The 17,467-nt window shown below is 41.2% G+C and overlaps 1 protein-coding gene across 2 annotated transcripts in view; it reads right to left on the reverse strand.

Annotated features, from left to right (window-relative positions):
• Nucleotides 1-991: 991 nt before the first annotated feature.
• LOC104586088 (phosphoribosylformylglycinamidine synthase) overlaps nucleotides 992-17,467 on the reverse strand; it is a 29,657-nt gene continuing 13,181 nt past the window's right edge. Inside the window, exons 3-7 of one of the 2 annotated variants that reach the window (XM_010243207.2) lie at nucleotides 3,983-4,092; nucleotides 3,703-3,859; nucleotides 2,762-2,854; nucleotides 1,735-1,866; nucleotides 992-1,362 (exon numbers count right to left, since the gene is read on the reverse strand). In XM_010243207.2, coding sequence (XP_010241509.2) covers nucleotides 1,351-1,362; nucleotides 1,735-1,866; nucleotides 2,762-2,854; nucleotides 3,703-3,859; nucleotides 3,983-4,092 — 504 coding nt within the window. In that variant the 3' untranslated portion in view covers nucleotides 992-1,350. The other variant, XM_010243206.2, reaches the window with a different exon arrangement.

Genomic DNA, 17,467 nt, shown 5'->3' on the forward strand with positions numbered 1-17,467 from the left:
CTACCCTAAGGAGACCCCAAAAAGGCGACTGCCTTTAGAGAAGAGAGAAAAGGCTGAAGGAAGAGGTATAAAAGAAAAGAAAATGAAGAAATTAGGGTTCGAACCCCTTGAAAGCAAATTGAAGAAGATAAGTGCTGAAGAAGGAAGAAAAGGCTACTGAATGCGAATTGGAGAGGAGAAGATCGAAGATTGATGCAACAATCATATGTTGTCTTCTTTAGTTTTGCGATTTCAGTAACCTAGGTTCGATTAGGGTTTAATGGCTTTTCTTTATTGAATCTTTCTTTCTCTCTATGATTCGAATCATGTTGGATGTTAATTCAGACCTGTAATTAAATCTTTTATGTTATTCGATTGATTGGATTCATTCTTGGGACTTCTTGATTAAAGTTTTCAATTGATAGAATAATCATGGCTAAATTGTTCTTATTTCTTGGATTGCTTGAATTGCTTGAGAAAGAGTTTAGATACTCAGATCATCTAATCAAGAAAACGGATTGAATGCATTTTAGAGATAATTTGCATGGTTCGTTTGGCATTAATTCATACCTGAATTGATGACCTTCGAATTCTGTGTTCTTAATGCATCTATGGGGATTAAATTCTTAATAGAGATATAGGAATTGTCACCCATAGATAGAGCGGGTTGTGCTCAAGAGAGGCTGCTCATATCATTAGTGTTTCGCCAAACCATGACTGAATCCCACATCAATTGAATAACTTAATGATTTAACTGCTGAACCGATTCTACTAGGGTTTACATACAGTTTTTCTTCTCATTGCATGAAGGTGGTTTGATTCGAAACTATTTAGGGTAGTTTGCTAATTAGGAATTAGGGTTTTTATGTATTTAATATTTCGGTTTATCAGATAACAAAAGGCTGATTCAGTACTAGTAATTGTTGGATCAATCCTCGTGGGAACGATACTCTACTCATCATTATATTACTTGATCGGTTAGTGCACTTGCTAGTGTAATCTATACGCATCATAGATAAATTACTAATACGTTACTATTTTTTTTTGGATAATATTTACATGATTGTTTTGATAATAACTAATAATGTTACTATGACTAGCAGATCTTTTGGTAACCAATGTCAGGGAATACAAAACTCAGAAAAGCATCCCTCCAAAAGAAAATGAAATCAGAAAATTACAATGAACGATATGGAATTTTGTAATATGGTATAGTAGTTGCAAAAAATGGAAAGCCTTATTTAAGAAAATGAAAATGTCAGTTTGAAGTGTACTTACAGAATCACATGCAGTCAAACTCCAAATCTTCTCAGCAATACGGACATTGAATTGTATACAGCAGGACCAAAGCTCACCATCAAGTGATCATTTCTAGTAGACATCCTAAAAGTAATATAATAACATCACAGGTTAAACGATTCTGTTACTCCCCCCTTGATTGTTGATAATGAAAGAACAATAAGGTAATTGAGTATAACGAGTCACTAGGCCTCCAACAACACAATAATAAGCTTCCAAAGAAAGAAAAAGAAGAAAGGACGAACCACAAACAAACAAGAAACAACATTAAGGTTGCCAAGACATTCACTGCTGACATGTAACTTATTAGCCAATATTAGCAGTAATAATTTTGCCCCTTTTACAGGGAAAACAAAATTTCCTGCCCCATTTTACATGGGAAGATGGTTTCTAATTAGGTATGTCCTATCGAGTCAGAAGCTAAAGATTCTCATTAACCACAAAATAGCTGCTTACTAGACCAAGAGCTTCTGCTGCACTTCTGCGACTCTTAGCACCACATACCCCAACAAGCAGATTCAATAGAAATTTCCTTTGATCTTCTCTTAATTGTTTTTTAAGACCACGAGCCACCATGTCCATCTCAGGCTGCAGAAACAAACTCACCATATTATATTAGATAATGAAGAAGCAAAGCAGCCATTAGCCCATTACTGAAAGCACCCATAGACAGATCAACTAATTACTGAAGTTGACAGGAATTGAATTACCAGAGTACTAGTCTAAGACATGTCCATCTGTTGACTGTATATCTCACTCTCAATATTAACAAAACTATCAATGAAAGGAAAAAGCAGTGTCCAAATCAACAACTTCGGTTAAGTTGGCTAAAAAGTGCTAGACGTAAAGCCTATTCTTGAGCCAAAAATGTGCTTTGGTGTATATGAGATTGCAACTGCTCCCAAGCCACAAATGGTGTTTAAACATCACGGTAAAGGCATATAGAAAAAAATTAAGGCATTGTTCTATGCACGTCAAGATCTGAAACTTGTCTAGAGTCTAGACCAAAAGAAAGGTAAAGGAGAAAAAGTGCCAGTTTGGGAGGTCTCAAGCGCAGTGGCTTCTGGTTTTCCAAGGTGGGCCCCACATGGACAGCCTACAAGCTATGTTTGGTGAAAAATCTTGAGAGCCCAATTTGGCTGTCAATCAGTAATTTGAAGGGCTCCACTTCAGACTCTTTGAATAGCTTATCAGGAGCACTTCAAAGCCAGCCAAATCAGCTTAGCTGAATCTTCAGCTCAGCCCTCCCAAATGGGCCCCAAGTGTCATGGTCATAGATCATGAAATTATAGAGAACAACAAGATACTGAGGGTAACTGTTACAGTATTTCACAAACAAATGTTCACTACTTAAAAAGGATGTAATTCCAGTGAACTTCAACACAATAGATGTTCTTATTCATTGAAAAGGTGGATTCTAGGACATAACCAAGAAAGAAAACATCTGAACTATGTGATTGACCATAGATAACCAGGTACGTACAGAGGATTCTTCAGGAGGAAATATCTGGTGAATGAGACAGATTCCTGATAGTTCTACCATTGCTTCAGAATGACTTCCTTGCATTTCAAATGCCTGTAAGCATACATCATAATACAGCTGATGAACAAACAGTAGCCATCAAAATAACAGGAGAATTTTGAGAAAGCAAAACATTTGTAAAATGCATAACACAAGATATAAGTTGATGTCATCCATTCTCAGAAAAATCTTGCCAAATAACATGATAATGCACATAACCATTATTTAAAGGCCATCTACAGCCTTATTCATGAAAAATGGCTACTTATGATCCCTGTTTGCTTGTTATGCATAAAAACAAAGGTTTATTTATTTATATTTGGTGGTTTTCTCTCAAACAAAGAGAGAATATACACCAAAGGAAAATTCTGTATAAAAATCCTACTTAATTTGGTCTATTCACTTGTACTTCTAAGCCAGAATCAAGAGGTTTTCTCTACCCCTAGCAGAGATGTAATTAAAGGAACATCTACATGCCTCAACGGGACTTACCCAAATATCAAAAAGCCCGATTATTAGTTTAATTGGGAGAATTATGTTATGTGAGAAATTATACTAAGAATTTTCCACTAACAGGGGTGTTGGTGAAAAAGGTTTGGAAATATTATAGTGATCTCCTTGATGTCCCTCTTGTTCAATATCATTCTGTTCATGACAGGATTTTGGATTGGTTTGTGAGGGGAGCCACACTCAATATTCAGTCGGGTCAGATTATTTGCTCTCCCACTACTGAATGAGTTTAGCACATTCAATCAGATTAAAAAGCCAGAAGGATATGGCTTACAGTCCTGAGAGAATACTAAAAATTCATACTAGGATATCCCTTGGATGATGACAATGGTAATGGTGAAATAATGATCATCACATGCAGTCTCAAAAAGCTTTGAAAAGACAAAAATTACCCAAGCCTGCAAAAAGCGTGAGCGTGTGCGTGCTGCAACCGTTGCTGACACAATTCTCACAGCATCAATGTCCTCAAGCCCAATGTTATCAGCAAGCCCAGCAACAAATTGTCGTGCATCTTCACCACCCATCTGAACAGGTTTATAGCTCATTGAACTGCAGCATTCCTAAATAAGTCACAACTTCAGGAAAAAAAAGTACTTAAAGATCATTGATTAACAAAACCACTTTGCAGCAACCAGCATATAGAGAATTACAAGACATATCTGAACCAAGTACCTGATGCAAGTGTTCAGAACCAATTCAACTGAAGTACGATAGAAAGAACTCCGTGCATTAGCTGTCTCCATTGAAACCCTTGCGCCAGAAGTTTTGCATATTTGACGTAACTGATTGCCAAAACAACCAAAGGTAAGCATAGTTTCATTATTGCCTGAACAGTTAAGGTATTGGAGTATAGAGCAGACAAAACTGCAAATACCTGATTGTCTTTGAAAAATGAATTGAGTCAAGACTCAAGGAGTAAATTTGTTCCATTAGGAAGTATTTATGCAAAAAAGTAAAATAAAGAACAAAATCAATATCCATGTTGCATGGATACTTCAAAATAGATGCCAAGTCCATGTCGGACATTTCAATTGTTAGTGTCAATTCTATGTTGATCACCATTCCAAGTTGTTCCATGCGTAAGGTAGGACTGAATGCCTTTTAACAATAACTGTAAGATGGAGAATATTCTAGTATTGATAGTATGGGAGTTTGGTAATGTTGTTCAGTCTATTTAAATCTTCTCTTCTAGGACTTAACTGCTATTGTGATGCTTGGGCAAGGGCTAAGGCTGAAAACAGCTTTTATCTTTGACAGATGGTCTTCATGTGGAGCTTAATTTGCGGATTAGATCTTTAGTTACCTCAGGCTGGCATGCATGAGAATGTGGGTTTGAGTCTGATGACGGTGACTTTGTGAGAAAAATAAATGCCAAACATTAGGACCATACCAGTCCACCCTTCCCAAGACTCCAGATAGCTAGGACCAACATTGGGTAATGGCCTGTTTTTTTATCTTTAGTTATGTTTATGGGGGTTAGGAAGGGAAATTGTTGCATGTAGTTCCTCCTCATTATTGGCGATTTCTTATCACTTATTCTTGTATCTTCTCACTTTTAATGAAATCTTCTCTTGCTATGAAAATAATTATTCTCCCATAGTTTTAAAAAGTCACCCTCGGGTTTCTTAGTGGGGAATCATGAACAATCATGAATTCACGATTCAGCTGAAAAAAACATGTGCTGCTATATGTCACACACACACAAAAAAAAAAAAAAAAAAACATATTGCTCAGATATCAAGTGATCCAAAGGTCTGAATCAAACAAAGCTCTAGGAATTTTTTTTAGACTCGGAAGGAATCAGCAACCAATCCATCACCATCAATATAATGTCAGCCACAATTCTCGTTAAGCTTCCGCATTTACCTTCAAATATTCTCCCTGTCCAAATACCCCAAAAGATCCTTAATTTATTACTATTGATCCTGGGACACTTAGAGAAGATTTCTCTAAAATTTATTGGATCAAGCCTAGGTCCCACCAAACCTGCACAATATTTCCAGATGAAGTCCACCACACTGCATCAACTGAACAGATGCGCCACAAGTTCTTCAATTTTACAGCACATACATCACCAAGTAGCCAAATAAAATTATCTTCTTTTCAGATGATCCAGTGTAAGAACGTTTGCCCAATGCAAGTAACCATGCAAGGCACTTCAGAATATCAACAAACAAAAAAATATCATATTCTTTTCAGCCTTTATCACTGACGAAAGCTCAGACCTACATGCTCTAAAGGAATATACAGCAGCTTCTATTAAACCCATCTTCACTTGGCAACTCTTCTTATTCACCAACCAACTCATCTTCTTTTCTACCTCCAGAAAGGACAACAGCTTCAATTGGGGAACGGGGAACCTTGTGACAACCCAACTCATTCTTCCTTCCCATCACTTTGTCAAGAAGGATTTAAAAATCCCTTAATAGACTCACTCCAAAAAGAAATGAGCCACAATAAGTTCAGAAAATAAGCGACCCAAAACATAGTTCTACCCCATATTTCAATTGTATCCCAATACCCAACCTTCCTCAGTTGCCGAACCCAGCCCAAAGTTGAAACTACTCGACTTATGGACCCTCCAAGAAACTCTAGTCTCCCAATGGTTCAGTAAACGCCTCTTACTTCCCACCAAACTTATTGGTCTGTAAACCTTTGGGAGTAAAGCTTCTTTTTTCTTAGGAATTACTGCAATATAAATGGCATTTGCATCCGGATTTACTTTTCCTTTAAACCAAAATTCATTAAAGGCTTCTAAGAAATCAGCTTTGATTATATCCCAACATTTTTGGTAGAAAGCCATGGTGAAACCATCTGGTCCTGGAGCTTTTGAATTGTCCATCATTAAGAAAACTGTTTCTTTATCTCCTCCAATGTGAACCTATCTTCCGGTGATTCCTTTTGGAAGTTTGGAACAAAGGCAAACTGACTCAACCCAGTGCAGGCAAAGGATCTCTTACCTCCTCATTTCTTCCACAAATGTCTTTAATGTGATTCACAAAAACTCTCACAATTTCCACCTCCCTTGATAAAGTTTCTCCTTCAAACTCCACACTAGAGGGTGAAAGAATCTAGTATCCCCATCTCCCTCTAAAAGCCATCTACACCGTGATTTTTGTCTCCAAGAAATTTCCTTCTTCCTCGAGATCTTCCATCTCTCTTTTTAACACCCATCTTTCTTTCCTTTCCACTTCTGAAAGTGTTCTCAATGATTCATTCTCATCTAGCTCCCCTATTCTTTTAAGGATCAAAGTCTTCTTATCCATCCTCCCAAAATTCTCTTTGTTCCACTCTTTTATCCTTTCTTTGAATCTCTTTAGCTTTTTGACAAATCTGACTCCCTTTTTCCTCACAAAGATTCCATTTTCCTCCCACCACTCCTTAATTTTCACCAGAAACTAGGGGTCTTCCAGCCACATATTTTCAAATCAAAAAAGGGTTGGACCTCCTACAAGCCTCTCCTGCCCTAAACTTATAGGGCAATGGTTAGAAGTTATTTTGCGCAGGGCTTTTTGATACCAAGTCTTCTCACATCTCTTCCCATTTAACCAAATTTACAACATTTGTACTAGTCGGGGCACCACCACATATCCCTTCAGGGTCTCAATACTTGGGTTCCTCACCTTTCTCGATGCACGCACATGATGGAACAAACTATGATACCCCTTACTAGATTTCGATGTGAACATGCTTTGATGATATGTAATCTGACCAAATACTAACCCGAGTATCTGATGATATGTAATCTGACCAAATACCACCACATACCCCTTACTAGTATCATCTGCAAACTATAGAAGTGTTAAGGGAACCTCCTCCCTTCCTACTCTCCACCCTCTTATCAAATTCCTTGAGTCTGCTCTATGGATCAATCTCCCAAGCACATCAACAATCAGGGTGAAAAGAAAAGGGGAAAGAGGATCTCCTTGTCTTAGACCTCTCAACGTAGGAAAGAAGTCAACCACAGTCCCATTCACCAAGATAGAATAATGACAAGTCCTAACACAGCCCCAAATCCACTTACACCACCTGTCTCCAAAACCAAAACTCCTCAACACCTCCATCAAGAAAGACCAATCAACCAAGTCATAAGTCTTCTCCAAATCCAATTTGCAAACCACTCCCTTCTTCTTTGACTTCCTAAAGCTCTCCAAGCTCTCATTTGCAATGAAAATCTGATCGGTGATCTGTCTTCCCTCCACAAAAGCACCTTGGTTGGGTGCAATAATAGAGGGAAGCACCTTCTTTATCCTGAGAGACAGCACCTTTGCAATGATTTTGTACAAGCTAGTCACCAGACTAATAGGTCTAAAATCCTTTGGTTGTGATGCATCTTTCTTCTTTGGGATTAAAGCAATGAAAGTTGAATTCAAGCCCGGATTTATTACACCCCTCCTGTAGAACTCCTCAAAAACTGATCTAAGATCATTCTCCAAAATATTCCAATAGTCCTGGTAAAAGGCCATTGTGAACCCATCTGGACCCGAAGCTTTTGTCCTATCCATTGAGAATGTTGCTTCCTTTACCTCCTCCATATCGAAACTTTTTTCTAACCACTCTCTCTTCTCTACACTTAGAGTCGGCCAATCCAATCCCTCCAACCACACTCTCTCATTCATAGGCCTTCTAAAAATAAATTTGAAGTGGTTTACTAGAGTCTCTGCAATTTCTGTCGGGTGGGACAACACTGCTCCATCAACTTCCAAGTTAGAGATGAAATTCTTCTTTCTCCTCCCATTTGCCACTGAATGGAAAAACCTTGTGTTTCTATCTCCCTCCTTTAGCCACTCACAACTGGATTTTTGCCTCCAACTGATTTCCTACTTAACCAAGATGTCCTCCATCTGCCTCTTCAAAACCCATCTCAACTTCCTTTCTTCCTCTCCAAAGGAACCTCTCTCTTCCTTTAGGTCCAAATCCTCGATTTGCTCCACCAGAACTTGTTTTCTCTCTTCTAATCATCCAAACTCCAGCCTATTCCACTCCTTTAATTGTGATTTTAAGTATTGGAGTTTCTTGTGGAACCTCATTCCCTCCCAATCAACTACCGGATTAGCTTGCTCCCACCATTCTCTGATCTTCTCAATGAAACCCGGATGAGTCAACCACATGTTTTCAAACCTAAAAGGGGTAGGCCCAACTCCTCTTATTTCCTCCTTGACCAACACTATAGGCCAGTGGTCTAAAGTAAGTTTTGGGAGAGCCCTAGAAGTAATATTGCCCCAATGTTCCTCCCAATCTGTTGAGAACAAAAATCTGTCCAACTTAGAGCAAATTGGCCTTGATTGAAGGTTGGACCAAGTGAAGTTATTATTTAGGAAAGGAAGTTCTTTAAGTTCAAAAGAGTCCACAAATTGGTTGAACTTCCTCATACTTGTTGTCACTCTCTGTCTGAGGCTGTTGGTTTCCTCTGTAAATCTCACTACATTAAAATCCCCTCCTACACACCAAGGTCCATCCCAGAGGCCTCTAATGTCACTCAATTCTTCCTGTTGGTTCAGCTGTCTTAATTTGTATGTTTATCTTTGTTGGGTCTTAAGTCATTAGTTATTGGGCCTTAGTCACTAGGCCTAATCTTATTTAGTGTTTATTTTGACTATGTGTCCCATCACTAATCAGGGGCATTCTGGTCTATTTATGTAACATTATGTAATGTTCTTATATATAATAGATTAGGGCTGGCTGAGAACACTTCTGCCGCCCATCTCATATCTTCTTCTTCTTCTTCTCCTCTCATTCGACAGCTCTATTTCAGCAAACATGGTATCAGAGCGCTAATCTTTCGACTAGTTACAGCAGCCGCCTCTTCTTCTACTCGCAGTTAACTCTTTCACTTCTTTTTTTTTGGTTGCTGCAAAGAAACCCTAGGGTTGGTCGTAGAACACAGCTGGACCTACATCTAGGGTTTCCCTTGGTTGTAGGGCCCAAGGGGAGTTAGACCCAAAGGCTGATGCCCTAATAGACGCAGTACAGCAGACTGTAGCCATTCGGCTAAGATAGATCTGTGTAGAACAGATCTAGGTGGAAGGACTAATCTCAGCAGTCCTAGAACTGTTCGTGGGTGAGGTTATAACCTGCGATAGCAATGCTTAGCACACAGTAGAAGCCAACACAGCAAGTTGCAGGCTGCGGCAACAGTGATTAGAACATAGCAGAAGGTAGCACAACAGATTATAATCTGTGACATCAGTAATTAGGGCACAGTGTGCAGTGCAGTACTCGGTGTTTCAGCTCTGTGTCGGGTTCTCAGGACTGGGTTTACAGTGCAGCAAGTTCCGTAAGTGTGAAACAGTTCACTATATATTGTGTTTACAGTCTTGACATTTACGAGTAAGAGAAGATGTCTTCCATATCCAGGGAAGTGTCTTCTAGAAATGTTAGGGCTTGTGGGAGATCTCCTAATTTGGAGAATCCAAATCTGCACAGCCTACAGATCACAGGTGTGTTGTTGGATGAGTACAACTTCAGAGAATGGTCTGTCTTAGCCATGCTTTTCATCACATCCCGGGAACTCACTGGTTACTTGGACAGGCAGAAGAAGGAACCCGAAGTGGGGAGTGCTGAATATGCAACTTGGCGCAAGGAGAATGCTACAGTTATGTCCTGGCTACTTGCCCCAATGACTCCAAGAGTAGCTAGGACTGTTCAATGTTTCTCCACGGCTGCCAAGATATGGGAAAAAGTTTCTACAACCTATGGGCAGAAAAAGAATAATGCCAGAATTTACAGACCGAATCAATACATTGCTGCCTTGAGGCAAGGAGATACAAGTGTTGCAACATATTTTGCTACACTAGAAGGACTATGGGAAGAGTTAGATCACCACCTTATTATTGATTGGGAGAATGCCAGAGACAAGGAAAAGCATGACAAACAAGTTGAAGAGGGTAGAGCATTTAAGTTTCTAGCTGGCCTAGATCCTATATATGAGAGCATAAGGTCCCAAATTCTGGGAAGGGATGAAATGCCAGACTTACATCATGTTTACTACTTTGTGAGGAATGAAGAGGTGAGAAGAAAAGAGATGCAGGTTGATACTCAAACTAAACTAGCTGAACAGTCTGTGGAACATTCGGCCCTAATCTCTACAAATCAAAGGGGAAACAGGCACTCTGACAAGAGACATCTGAAGTGCACCCACTGTGGAGGGGAAAGGCATGTGAAAGAGACCTGTTGGGTTCTCCATCCGCATCTGAAGCCAACTGCATTGAGAAAAGATAAGAAGCATCAGAAGGGTCAATCTGCAAGTGTGAATCTGGCTACGGGTCAAAGTGATGATGGTTCAAAACACTCATCCACAGTTACTTCCTCTTCCATGGGACAGACCACTAATTCCCCTGGAACCGGGTCCTTGGGTTTTACTGCCGATGAGGTAGAGGTACAGTTAGGGACTATTTAAAGGACAATGGGTCGAGAAACAGTTAGGGAGAGAAATTAAAGCCCTTCGATCAGATCGAGGTGGTGAATATCTCTCTGACGAATTCAGGGACTACTTAAAGGACAATGGGATAGTATCACAATTAGCTCCTCCTACTACACCACAACTTAACGGTGTTTCAGAGAGGAGGAATAGGACCTTATTAGATATGGTTCGGTCGCTTCTCATACACTCATAGTTACCCACATCCTTTTGGGGTCACGCATTAGAGACTACGATTTACGTGCTGAATCGGGTTCCAACCAAATCAGTTCCGAATACTCCATATGAACTTTGGACCGGAAAGAAACCAAGTGTCAGACACTTGAAGATTTGGGGTTGTCCAGCACACGTTAAAAGAACGAGTGCAGACAAGTTGGAATCTAAGACCAGTCGTTGCCTATTTGTAGGCTACCCAAAAGGCTCTGTAGGTTACCTTTTCTATGACCCAAGTGAGCAGAAAGTGTTCTGCAGTCGAAATGCGCAATTCTTGGAAACCGACTATATCCTGGACACCCATCGTCAGGAAGTTGTTCTTGATGAGGAGAACTCAGAAGCAGTGGGAGATGTCCCACAAGTTCCAGGTAGTGACCAACTTAGAAGATCCACTCGGGCATCCAGGCCACCAGTCCGTTATGGTTATGATCAGGATAGTTACCTGGGGAAAACCTTGAGTAGTGAGGAGGATCCCGTGACTTACGTGGAAGCTATGTTGGACATAGATTCCCAGAAGTGGGTGGAGGCCATGAGAGCAGAGATGGACTCAATGGAGGCCAATGGAGTCTGGACTCTAGTAGATCCACCCTCCGGGGTAAAAGCAATCGGTTGCAAATGGATTTACAAGAGGAAGAAGGGCCCCGATGACAGGATTGAGACCTTCAAGGCTCGTCTAGTGGCGAAAGGGTACACTCAGAAAGAAGGCATCGATTATGAGGAAACCTTTTCGCCTGTGGCCATGCTTAAATCCATTAGGATCCTGCTAGCTGTAGCAGCATACCATGATTATGAGATTTGGCATATGGATGTCAAAACTGCATTCCTGAATGGAGATCTTACTGAAGATATCTATATGCAGCAGCCGCAAGGCTTCATTGCTGCAGGTCAGGAAAACATGGTATGTAAACTTAATAGATCCATTTATGGACTTAAGCAAGCTTCTAGAAGTTGGAACATCCGTTTTGACTCTGCTGTCAAATCGTTTGACTTCGAGCAGAATCCGGATGAACCCTATGTCTACAGGCAGTTCAGTGGAGATAAGGTTACCTTCTTGGTTTTATATGTAGATGACATTCTACTCATTGGGAATGATGTAGGAATGTTAACTACGGTGAAAGTATGGCTTTCACAGCAATTCTCCATGAAAGATCTTGGAGAAGCCTCCTATATACTGGGTCTTCGACTCTATAGAGATAGATCAAAGCGGATAATAGGATTATCCCAATCTGCTTACATTGATAAAATAGTCAAGAGATACAGCATGGAAAACTCCAAGAAATGAAATGTTCCTTTCAGGCACGGAGTCACTCTCTCCAAGAAGATGTCTCCCAAGACTTCTGAGGAGATTGATAGCATGAAAGACGTTCCCTATGCCTCTGCCGTAGGGAGCATCATGTATGCCATGCTGTGCACTCGTCCTGACATTGCTCAGGCAGTGAGTGTAGTAAGCAGATTCCAGACCAACCCAGGGCAGGAGCATTGGACTGCTGTGCAAAACATACTTAAGTACCATCGAAGGACAAAAGAGTTTTGTCTGGTGTTCGACAGTAGCTCACTACAGATCCAGGGGTTTACAGATGCCGATTTCCAGTCAGACCCAGATGATAGAAAGTTTACATCTGGATATGTTTTCACGATAGGATCGTGTGCTGTTTGCTGGAAAAGCAGCAAACAGGGGTCCACTGCAGACTCCACGACCGAGGCCGAATACATTGCCGCAAGTGAGGCTGCCAAAGAAGCTGTGTGGATGAAGAAGTCCGTTCACGAGTTGAGAGTTGTTCCGTCCAGCACATCACCCATCCCATTGTTGTGTGACAACAATGGAGCCATTGCTCAGGCTAAGGAGCCACGAGCCCACTCGAAGTCGAAGCACATCGAGAGGAAGTACCACGTACTGCGGGAGATTGTTGGTAGAGGGGACGTCCTGATTCAGAAGGTAGCATCAGCGGAAAATGTAGCAGACCCATTGACAAAGCCACTATCACAGAAAGTGTTTGAGAAACACGTGGAAAGCATGGGACTCCGGCTAGTACCTGATTGGACCTAAGTGCAAGTGGGAGCTGTTAGACAGTTTTGTATGCCCTTAGCTTCAATCAGAATGATGTACTTGATGAGTTTATTGTAAATGAATAAAGATACATATTTGATTCATGTTCCCTTGGTATGTTTCTGTATAATACCCTTAAACTGGACACTTAATGAGACTCGTGTTAGTTTAGAATGTTCACAGCCAGTGGGTCGGTCTGGGGAGACCTATCCTGACAAGGCTGACACTGTGGTGCCACCAAGTCGGTTGGGGTGGCCTGTCTCAGCTGCCAGGGTGAGACCCTAGGCACATACAGTGTAGGATTAATTGAATCTTTGAACTGGACCAGATTTCTAGTATTGCCCTGGACCTTGGAGATTGATGGGCAAAACTGGAAAGTTACACCCAACCCCTAGACTCGATTATGATACTGCACTAGGTGTCGGATTGGGCTATCTTTGATGTACCAATCAGTGAGATCCTTAGCGGGGGTCAAAACCTGGTTATGTTGGGACAGTCCGAGAATTCATCTGAGTGGGTGATCATAGTGACAGGATCAGCCCCTTTGTCGGACAAAGGTAATGATCGGGGATGCACTCTCACTGATGGAAACCAAGACTGCCGGCAGCCGATTTCAACCGTTGAGATTTGTTTTGCAAAATATATTTTATATAAGATATAAAAGTATATATATTATGGTTTCTAAAATGTTTGCAAGAAGGTTTTAATTCCCGGGATCCATATAAGTGGAGAGTGCAACACTGTTCCTTGCAGCCGAGGGAGAGGTCCTCCCTTGTCGGGCAGTGTATGATCATCATGGGCTGAGAGGTTAAGTGTAAGACCACTGAGGATAACACCTGATGGGCTAATCTTGCATCTGCCCACAGTCCCTGGGTGTTACAAGGTGGCTTGGCCCAGGGACCACTTAGTGTAAGTGTTGGGCCCATAGAGCCCATTTGATGGGTTTTCAGGGGGTACACTGTCTTCAGCAATGCATTCAGCCAGGCCTTGTAACAAAGGCTGGGCTGAACCCATGTGGCTGATGTGTAGATCAATGCTTGGGTCCCACGCCATACAAGGAAGCCCAACTAGGCAGCAATTTGGAAGGTTTTTGAGTACATAACCTAAAATGGGCCTTAAGCCCATTTCGAACTAGGCTGATTTGAACAGTCATTTAAAGGGGGCGAATTCTGAAGTGGGTCAGCTAAAAGGATTGGGCTTAGACCCTATCCACTTAGAGAGTCCAAGATCTAAATGAGATTTAGATCTGGAAACCTCCTAATTAGATTAGGAGATAGCTGATCTGATCTACAGATAAGATAAGGATTATCCCTTATCACTAAGGGACTTCTAACCCAAATATGATTTGGATTAGCAACTCCTAATCTGATTAGGAGCTGATCCCTTTGAGATTATAAAAGGGGAAGGGGGCGGCAGCCTTTTACATGATCAATAGCATTCTTCTCTTTGAAGAAAGAGAGATTGAGAGATTTCTTGCATACTGCGAATTCTCTCCTGCCGCCACCTTCCTGCCATTGCCATTCCTTCAGTTCGATCTCCAGTTGTTGGGAGCAATCAAGATTTGATCTTGATCTCAATCTTTTGGGAAAAGATTGGTTGGAGCTGTACTCACAAGCCGTCCAGTTGATTCTTGCGAAGGGTCAAGTTCTTTTGAAGAACATTGTTGATTCTGCTCCATCCTTCACTGCGCCATCTTCAGTGGGAGCAGATTTTGGATCCTTCCTTGGGCGTGAACACCTCCATTGGGAGATAGTATTTCTCCGTATCAGGTATAATCCTCTCCCACTCTTTTTGGTTCAGATCTGGTTCAGTTTATGGTTCAAGATTGATCCTTGAAAATATGATTTTCTAAATAGGGAATACGATTCCCAGTTGAAGGGAGAGATAAATTTTTGAAATTCGCCCCTTATTCCGCAATCTTTGGGCGTCCATAGGATGGATCTCTCATCCCTTCAATGAAAACTCCTTTCTCTGTTCTTTGCCCTCATCTTCCTGACTTTTCTCTTTCACCGAGAGTCTTTGGTTGTGTATGCTTTATACATGTCAAGGATCCGAAGAAGACCAAATTAGATCCTAGGGCTACAAAGGGAATCTTTTTGGGGTACTCCCCTACTCAGAAGGGATACAAGTGTTATGATCCAGTCACCAAGAAAAAATATGTCACAAAGGATGTGGTATTCTTTGAGTCTCAATCCTATTTTCATTCTTCCCAGAATCCTCTTCAAGGGGAGACTAGTGGGATGGAAGAGGATTCTTCTGTTCCCCCATTCTTTGTGCCTCTCTCTACCTCAGGCCTTCCATCTTCTCCTCCTAATCCACCTAGTTGTGGTATCCCGGGTGAATCTAGTGAGGCTCCCATTGTACCAACTACTACTAGTGATGTTGCAAATATTACTGAAGACTCCAACAGGCTGCAAAGAGATATCAAAATCACCTACAACAGAAGGAAGAAGGGCCCTCTAACTCATGACAACAACCAATTGGACTCAGATCAACCTGTCTCAGAAACTCAAGGTAATCCTATCAGTTCCTCTGACTTGGATCTTCCTATTGTCCTTCGTAAGTCTACTCGTTCTTGTACTATCAGACACCCCATTGCTGATTTTGTGTCTTACTCACATTTGTCTCCTCGTTATTGTTCTTTTGTGTCTGTTCTCTCTTCTGTGCATGTTCCTACCAGGTATTCTGAGGCAGTATCTGACCCAAAATGGAAAGAGGCTATGGACGAAGAAATGAAGGCCTTAATGAAAGCAGGGACTTGAGAATTAGTGGATCTACCAGAAGGGAAAGACATTGTTGGATGCAAGTGGGTGTTCACTGTGAAGCATAGGGAGGACGGGTCCATTGAAAGGTACAAGGCTAGACTGGTAGCAAAAGGGTTTACTCAAAAAGAAGAGATTGACTACAAAGAAACCTTTGCTCCGGTGGCAAAACTCAACACAATCCGAGTTCTATTATCATTAGCTGCAAATTTCTCATGGGAGCTACATCAGTTGGACGTGAAGAATGCTTTCTTGAATGGCGACTTGCATGAAGAGGTGTTCATGGATCCTCCACCAGGTTATGGGTTTGGGAAGAAGGTATGTAGACTGAAAAAAGCCCTATACGGCCTTAAGCAGTCCCCTCGAGCTTGGTTTGAGAAGCTATGTGGGGCCATGAAGAAAAGGAGTTACACTCAAAGTGGGGCAGATCATACCCTATTCATAAGGAAGAGAAATGGCAAACTTACAGCACTTATTGTCTATGTGGATGATATGGTAATTACAGGGGATGATCAGGAAGAGATTAAAAGACTAAAGGAGGTCTTGGCTGCTGAATTTGAGATCAAAGACCTGGGCCAACTGAGATACTTTCTTGGGATTGAAGTTGCAAGATCCAAAGAGGGCATCTATATATGTCAGCGGAAATACATTCTTGATCTTCTTCAAGAGACAGGCATGATAGGGTGTAGGCCAGCAGATACTCCAATAGAACAGAATCATGGTCTACAGGAGTCAGTAGGAGAGGACTACCTTGATAAGGAAAGATACCAAAAGCTAGTGGGGAAGTTGATTTACCTGTCCCTCACTCGCCCTGAAATTGCTTATGCTGTACATGTTGTCAGTCAGTTCATGCGCACTCCTAAAATCCCTCACATGAAAGTTGTGGAAAGGATCCTCAGATATTTGAAGTCTTGCCCAGGGAAAGGGATTCTGTTCAGGAAAAACAGTAAAATTGAAGTTGAAGGATATACTGATGCAGATTGGGCTGGCTCTGTTGGGGACAGGAAGTCTACTTCTGGGTACTGCACCTTTGTTGAAGGAAATTTAGTTACATGGAGGAGTAAAAAACAGAATGTGGTTGCTAGATCTAGTGCAGAGGCCAAATATCGAGCTATGGCTCATGGTGTTGCTAAACTTCTATGGCTTAAGATCCTGCTTGGTGAACTTGGAATTAAGATTGAGTGTCCTCTCAGGTTGTACTGTGACAACAAGGCTGCCATCAACATTGCAAATAACCCAGTGCAACATGATAGAACGAAACATATTGAGATAGATCGTCACTTTGTCAGAGAAAGAATTGTCTCAGGAGAACTCTGCATCCCTTATACTCCCTCCAAGATGCAGATTGCAGATGTTCTGACTAAAGGGCTAGCTACAATGAAATTCGTGGACTTACTTGGCAAGCTAAACATGATTGACATCCATGCTTAGCTTGAGGGGGAGTGTTGGTTCGGCTGTCTTAATTTGTATGTTTATCTTTGTTGGGTCTTAAGTCATTAGTTATTGGGCCTTAGTTACTGGGCCTAATCTTATTTAGTGTTTATTTTGACTATGTGTCCCATCACTAATTAGGGGCATTCTGGTCTATTTATGTAACATTATGTAATGTTCTTATATATAATAGATTAGGGCTGGCTGAGAACACTTCTACCGCCCATCTCGTATCTTCTTCTTCTTCTCCTCTCATTCGACAGCTCTATTTCAGCAAACACTTC

This window comes from Nelumbo nucifera, chromosome 1, assembly GCF_055504915.1.
Source record: "Nelumbo nucifera cultivar China Antique chromosome 1, China Antique-T2T, whole genome shotgun sequence".
NCBI classification, from domain to species: Eukaryota; Viridiplantae; Streptophyta; class Magnoliopsida; order Proteales; family Nelumbonaceae; genus Nelumbo; species Nelumbo nucifera.